Source organism: Trachinotus anak, unplaced genomic scaffold (assembly GCF_046630095.1).
Source record: "Trachinotus anak isolate AG129_WGS33_773 ecotype Australia unplaced genomic scaffold, CSIRO_AGI_Tana_v1 ptg000014l, whole genome shotgun sequence".
Taxonomy (NCBI): Eukaryota; Metazoa; Chordata; class Actinopteri; order Carangiformes; family Carangidae; genus Trachinotus; species Trachinotus anak.
The window spans coordinates 15020879-15028929 of NW_027273865.1; the positions used below are offsets into that span (position 1 = coordinate 15020879).

The 8051-nt window shown below is 43.2% G+C and overlaps 1 protein-coding gene across 1 annotated transcript in view; it reads right to left on the reverse strand.

The window, feature by feature from the left end:
* dock10 (dedicator of cytokinesis 10) overlaps window positions 1-6894 on the reverse strand; it is a 63127-nt gene extending 56233 nt beyond the window's left edge. The window contains exon 1 of the mRNA XM_071495744.1: window positions 6566-6894. Within this exon, the coding sequence (XP_071351845.1) occupies window positions 6566-6673 (108 nt within the window). The 5' untranslated portion in view covers window positions 6674-6894. The remainder of the gene's footprint in view (window positions 1-6565) is intronic.
* Window positions 6895-8051: the final 1157 nt, after the last annotated feature.

An 8051-nucleotide genomic window follows, 5' to 3' on the forward strand; every position in this document is an offset into this window, starting at 1 on the left:
TACCCATGCACACACAGGACAGAGTTTTGTAAGAGGACAAGTTATCTGCAGTAGAGCCTCAGTGCAGACTCCTCTGGGAGGGGAGACTGGTCTACTGAATCTTTCTCTTCCTCTTCTCACCCTTCCTCCCTCATATTCTCCCTGGGTTTCCCCTCTTCATGGTCTAGCCTTCCAGAATGATAAGACTGGTGATGTCTGACCCAAATATAAGATTTTGTCTCCAGCACCACTCCTGTTACTGTCCTACCTTACCCTGTCCAGATGCAATAACAGCCACGTGACAGAAATGACAGGATCAGTGCAGATCTCATTCAACAGCTACAGACAGTCTAATAACCTCTCTAGAGCCTGGCAAAAGAGATAAATAAATGAAAAACAAAATCATTTTAATATAAGCAGCCACACAAACCAGCAAATTAATTTCGGAGATATCTTGTAAGATGAAGATGAGAGAGCGTGGGAACAGAAGAGCAATGAATGAGATGAAATAAGATACACTCGAGGGGAAAAAGTAGAGATATGCGAGGAGTGATTGGACCGCTTCCTGTTAGAATTCCATCCTAAGTGACCTTTCTCTGTTGCCGTGGTAACAGAGACATGGCAGTGGGGGAGTAATTACTGGTAATCTGACCAGTTTCTCCCCTCTGGGACAATCGATTTTCAGCATTATCCGTTTGACTAACTTGCATGACATGGGCAAATTAGTTGGTGTTGCATGCTGCCGGCGATTGATTAACGTGACACTGACAACTTCTTGAAGCAGAGCAGTGAACTGTGGTCCGATCAAGAGCAAGCCACAGTGACACAGATCTTATGCAGTTACGAACCCATATGCATGCTACAGGGTTGCAGCCTAATGGTTGGTTGGTTAGAACAACCACAAGCGGCACACAGGCACAAACACGCAGGCGTATTAGGCCACTATACATGTATGCTGGACAGAAAGGCAGGTCAGCAGTCATGCACAATGCACCGCAGGCAGTCGACATGATGCGTCATGAGGAGAGAGCGGAGTCAGACTGACAGCATGTCCCCCAACGACCACATGCACACAAGCAACATATCACTGGGACATGTCTACCCGGTATGCCCCCCCCCCCCCCCCCCCCTCCACAAAATGACTGCTTCACGCTGTCTGACACAAATTTCAGCTCCAGACAGACAGACAGACAGACAGACATGCCCAGGAGTGGTATTTTAGTAGAAGAACAGATACATACATGTGCATGTCTAGTAAAAACCCAGACGGCTGAGAAATAAAGGCTGATGTTCACACAGATTAACAGAGAGAAGAGAAAATGAAACCAATTTAATGAGACAAGCCAAAAACAGTCCAACTTCTGAGGAGAGGAGAGGAGAGGAGAGGAGAGGAGAGGAGAGGAGAGGAGAGGAGTGAAGAGGAGAGGAGAGGAGAGGAGAGGAGAGGAGAGGAGAGGAGAGGAGTGAAGAGGAGAGGAGAGGAGAGGAGAGAGGAGGAGAGGAGATCCTTTACAGATCTAGACAAATATCCCATCTTCCGTCCTCTCTTCCACAGAGTATAAAGTGAGATGAGTTGCATAACTGCTGGCATAAAACTTGAGAGTGAGTGAAAAATAAAAAAGAGCTAAAGAGAGGTCAGTGAAATCGTGTATGAACACCTTTTACAATATTTGAGAACACAAACTGTAAGTTCTAGGTCATATATTTTAAAAAAAAGAAGAAATACAGGAAGGAAACGCGCTTGAACATTAACCAAAGTGTGACATTCTTTCGAAATGTTGCAGGGTGAGTGCGTGTGTACTCACTTTTTGGTGTGAAAGCCAAAGAACACCTACAGTACTTACTCTCTGGTGATTAGTGTAGGTGAACAAGAGCATGAACATGAGCATGGAGGTGAACCGACCGTCATACCAAAGGGGTTTTCATGTTTAAGCGCATTAACTATAAGTCAAATGTATTTTACATCACTGTCAGCTTGTTTCCAAAGCAACCCACAAGTTCTTATAGTGATTTCATACCTGATTTCTCTTGTTTATGGAGGAGGATGTACTTACAATCCATTTTCATCTGTAGCTACCTCCAAGACAGCCAGCGGAGCCAGTATAGTGCTGAAATGATTAGCTGAGTTGACCAAGAGGAATTAAATCAACAACAGTTTTGCCATTTTTAAAGAAAAGTGGCAGATTCTTTTGGGACGTGTGACTTTAAAGGTTTGTTAATATTGTAAATTATATCCTACATCTTTGAATTGTGAATTCAATACTTTTGGGTTTTGGACTGTAGGTCAGATAAATCAAGAAATTTTAAGATGTGTCCTTGGGATCTTAGCAATTTTGATGTGCATTTTCACTATCATGATACCTTGTCAACTTAACAATTAATTAATTAAATGAAAAAGGCAACCGACAGATGATAAATCTATAATGAAAATAACTGTTAGTTGCAGCCAGAGCCAGTATTATATGACATTCAATGGTAGATACTAGTCATAGATCTCTACCATTCTCTACTATTTCAAGCAGCTCGCTTGAAATAGTCAATGGCAGTAAGCAGTTAGTAAGCTTTTTTCACGGAAAACAGTCAGCAATGGCAATGTAGAGTTTATACAGTGATGTATAGTTAATGAGCTAAATCGTACACATAAATTGTACACATAATAGGATTACAGGGTCAGATCTATGACTGGACAACAAACACTGGTTAGTAACAAGATGGAAAATTCACAGAAAATGCCTTGGAGGCTGGTATTGGACACCAAAAATAGTCAATATGTGATCAGGCATGAAGCTGGTAGCACCATAAGGGCACCAAGGATGCCAAAGGCAAGAAGTGGAATTATCTGCCAAAGGAAAGACAGGACCATGGCGATATAACACCAAAAACTGGATGCCATGTGGAAAGGAATGAGCATGCATATGGCCCAAAGCAATGAGCGCTGGTGACTGCATACAAGCAACCCTGTGCTACTGGGTAAATAGACTCTGAGCTACAGTGGGATGCCAGGGTGGGCATGTTGGCCCCAATCTCTGGCTGTGTGGTTAGTGTGGCTGGCATCCTCCAGGCATGGTATGACATGTGGTTCATCCCAGCAGGAAGCCAGACTCACAGCAAGAATGACACTTGTGTCTACACTGCTATGCTGCTCACTTGTGCTGAGATTCGGACTAAACACACTCTCTCCGGTGCCAAAAATCAGCAGAAGTTGGTCGAAAACATAGTGGATTCTGTTGTGAGTGTGTCAATGCTACTCTACTGTATTTTATTGTTATTTGGTGTACAGCAGCTCAGAGGCCAGAAAAGATGTAATGGAAAACATCCCATGGTCACTGAAACAACATGTACTTTTTCAAAACCAAAACTCAACCACCATTACATCCTTCATTCTTGTAACTATCTACCCTTCCATGCGCCCTGCATATTTGAGGATGGGTGGGCTGACCACTATGAGAAACAGTGAAGTAGTCAGAAAGCAGTGATTGCTTTCACAGAAGCAGTTCATCAGAGGAAAATGCAGTGCGCACCAGGGGGATTTACCTGGTATCATGTAGGCTACACACTCATGAATACATGCACACATTCACACACACTTCAGAAACTGATCTAAGCTGACTTAGGACCCATGCAGAGCACTGAGAAACACACACACAGAGGAAAACAGTGTCAGAAGTGACTCAAACGCCGAAGAAATGGTGAAGGCACGAAGAGATGGGGAGTAAGGTCAGGGGAGTGGGGGGCGGGGGTGGGGCTGGCGTTAAGTGAATGAGGAAAACTGGCTACTATGAAAAGAGAGAGGGGGTCAGTGAGGGAGAGAAAAGAGGCTCACGCTTCATTGAATGTTATGCCATAGGGCCTGATTCTGCTGACCTGGTTTCTTTCACCAACAAAGGCTGTGCATTAACACACTCACAAAAACGTCCACAAACACATGCACACAGCGCCTATGGACATTTACACACCCACTTAAACTAAGCCCCCCCCCCCAACTTCTTGCATCATATATCTGTACATAGAAAGACTTCAAGTAAGTATTTATGGCTCTTTTTCATCATTACTTTTTCAAGATATGGGAAAGAATTGAGACTAGCCACTCAGTCTCTTGCAGTGGAGAATGACAAACACAAAAAGCTGGTGTTCTTGCATGGCGACAGTGATGGAGATCAGAATATTAGTCATGGTTTCCGTTTCAGTTCTCACTTTTAGTAAAGGAAACCTCACTTTTGAGTCGGGGTTTCTGGTAAATTCTATGTCAAGCATCACACATCAGTTTGTCAGCAATAAGGTACTTTTTCACATCGGTTACATTGCGATATTTATACCCTTAATGTCTGGCTGCACTAGGCCTCAGTGAGCAATGTTGCAAATTAATGGGCAGGTTTACTTTATGGTAATATTTTTTGCACCAGTGTGATGAGGCAACTTGGCTCGATCTATATGGTTACTTTATCCATTTACTATTAACTGATTTTCAAGAAAATGTATTGCATCACCATATATATATATCGATATCATGATATAAAATTTCATATAAGGGATAAAACACTGATGATCACAACTTCAAAGGGGAAAACCTTGAGCACTTGTACAACAGGACTGGTATGTGTAGAAATATATCTCTAACATCAGAACTGGTTTTGTAGAAAATTTCCTTTTCGGAGTTGTGGGTGTTTTCTGATGCATAGACAATTAAACTTGAACTTCAACATGTTCCTCATCTAAAAATAAACCTTTTTCACAGCAGACATTTTGACTTGACATGGTAGGAAAAGCACAGGTGTCACTAATACTAACATTGAAAATGGCTTTGTTGTTTTAAGGTGTCCCACTAAGCTGTATTAGAAAAGGCAGTGAGCCAGCCAGACACTGAAGCATCTCTTACACTTGTGCTTTCCCTACTGTGACATCTCCAAATGTAAAACGGTGCTGCACATGACTAATGGATAGGGGCTTAAATGCTATGGTGAAATATGGCGATGGATTTACTAACAAACTAGTTAATTGCCATGATTGCTCGTGTTTAATACTGTAAGTCATGATTGCACTTTTTTTGCTTGAAAAGAACGGGCTCAGCGTGTGACTTCAGCTGTAGTGCTTTTAGGTAAGCCAGTGAAGCCCCACGGTGTGTTGTCACTGCAGTGCAACACTGTGTATCAGTGCCCTACACGATACAACACAAGGTGACTCGCCGGTCAATTCATACATCCAATAAAGGAATCAATATGCACTAGTCTGTTTTACTCCATTTGGGGACATGACAAATGCATACTGTCAGTGAACCTGATTTTATTTTTAAGGCTCATGCTGTAATTAATGCTGCGCTGTATTCTGCTGACCCAGTGTCTGTAGTCACATCTGGCTGCTCATAGAAAATGTCTCTTTTCCAATGAGAAGCACACTGAAAAAGCAAGGTTTCATTCACTGTGCGTCTCTGTTCAGTTCTTTTCCATTTTAATCCTGTCTGCCCTGCCCCCTGTTAGAAATACGGTGAGTGATATTACATTTTCCCTCTTTATCCCAATCAATTCCCACTACACTGTGTTCTGCCTGTGTCCCACTGACACACTAACACCAGAGTGAAGAGGATGTAGAGTAGCAGCAAAGATACTCAAGTGGAGTGACCTTTCTCTATGCTAATCTCTACAGAATGGACAGACGCGCGCACACACACACACACACACACACACACAGAGACAAACACAAAATGTAAGGTAAAGGATTTGTCCTCTGCCAGATGAATCAAAAGGACATCATCAAAATACAAATCCCTCTCCTTGTGTGTGTGTGTGTGTGTGTGTGTGGCTGCTTTTTTCCCGGCTCACCCCTCCTCCCACTATTTTTTATGTCAATCAGAGCCTCTCATTATAAGGCGCGACACACCCACTGAAGCTTCCCTTTCACGTTTCACGCTATTAAAATAGCCTGATAACATAATTAGTCGTAAATCAAGCCCAGTGGTCGTATTAATCTCCGTCTTTCTCCCCACTCTGTCCCTCCCTCCATCTTTCCTGCTGTTTCTGAGCACCGCTGGGCAGATGTAAACCGCTGCCTGTGTGATACCGCATCCTACTATCCTACTACCAAGCCGCTATTTACTGCATTTCATTCACTTCATCCAGCCACACTGAAATAAACTCCAACCCACAGGGGAGTATGATAGGCTCTAAGACTTTATAGCCACATTACCAGCCAATAAGCAGCTTCTTTCCAATACACACTGGAAAAAGAAATGTGGCGATTCCAGCGCCTACCAAGCGTTTTTTTTTTTTGTTTTTTTTTTACCCATTTCAATGGATTGAATCGTTCCCCCTGCAGGATCAATAGGCTGCTGCGCTGTGCTGCAAGTGTTCATCCACCGCAAAGAAAGATGCAACATGAATGTCAATGTCAAGTCTGCTACAGCCACAACGCAGCGGTGCGGCGTGTCTGATAGAGGCTGCTACACATGATACCAAATGTAGCGCTTCAGGGTCACAAAGCAGTAAAAGCCCAGCGCAGGAAGAAAAAAAAAAAAAAAAAAAGCTTTGGGCCCACAGGTGGTGATGCGTTTTCACTACCACCATGTTTTTACTATTCATGCGGGTCCACTCACCGTCACTGCGGAGTGTCTGACTGCGTTGCACGCCGTCTGCCGGATCTCCGCCGCGCTCCCCGGTTTCAGCAGGTTCTTGGTGAATCTCCGGGTCGATTCGGCTGCCATCTCCTCATCTGAGCGGTCCCCGAGCGCGGTTCAGCCTGGTGCTCTCTGCTGCAGTCAGACCCGGCCCTCGCTCCTACCATGAGCCGAGCGAGCCGTGTTTACACACACTGAGATACTCACACACACGCCTCTCTCACACACCCTCACACACACACACACACACACGCAATCGGTTCACGCACGTAGAGCGCGGAGTGCAGAGGGGATGCCAGCGAACCGAGATTGATGTCAATTTTCAAAATTAAAGACTGTACTTCCGGTTATGACTTTTAAATTAAAATACCTTTTACGAACCAAACTGAAGGTGATCACTGGGTGAGAGTGGTGCGTTTATTGTGAAGGCAAAAAAAAAAAAAAAAAAAAAAACGCCAATTCCTGTGTAATTCGTCTATGACGTCTTCTGTCCACTTGACATGTCAGAGGGAAATCATTTTTACACTTCTGCAAATGGACTTCTCCTTCGTAAAGCCAAATTCAACATAGATTTGTTTGCAAAATATATTAAAAGTTGATGCATCATAGTACTCTATAGACATTTATCCAACATCCAACTGCAGCCTGACAGGCTCTGCTAAACTTGACGTGACCAGGGTATTTCAGTCTATACTGTATTCATCATGCATCTCAAGGGGAGCCCTGAAATGTCAGCTACTCATCAGCAGTCCAGTCACGACCCGGGGAGGATGGAGCAGCTTTTACAGTAGACGTTACTAGATGTGGGGGAGACACAGGCCAACAGCGACACCTGGCGGTAGGAAAAGGTTCATCATTTTGAAATGGAGCTGCTCTCCTATCACAGTTACTTTTTAAAGCGAGGTCTGCTGTTCCCAGTGGTGGACGAAGTAATCAGACCTTCTACTGAAGAAAAAAATACTATGAAAATACTGCTTAAAAATCCTTATCCTCACTTTTACTAAGAGTACTCATGCAGAAAAATAGTAACTCTATTCAACTACTTCATATACTGTTGGGTTGTTAAATCTACAGCAATGATTCATATTAGATCATCATGTGTCCTGTGAGAACCACGTATCTCCAAAAAGTCAACTTCTCATGAGCTCAGAAAAACAGCCATGTGTTCAGCTTTGCAGTGCATTTTCCAGCTAATCCAAGAGGGGTTTTAAATTGTTTATTTCTCTTAAGGAGTAGGAGAATTTTCTCAACCCACAAAGGAACACTTAATCCTCCAGTTCATCACAAACATTAAAAATCCACACATTTTGGAGATACCTGGAGGGTATGAAAATGTGCAATCTGAAAAGTAACTAGAGACTAAAGCTGTGAGACAAATGTAGTGGTGTGTGTGTGTGTGTGTGTGTGTGTGTGTGTTTGTTTGTTAATCTGTTTGTCTAATTTGCATTTTGTAATTTGTATTGGT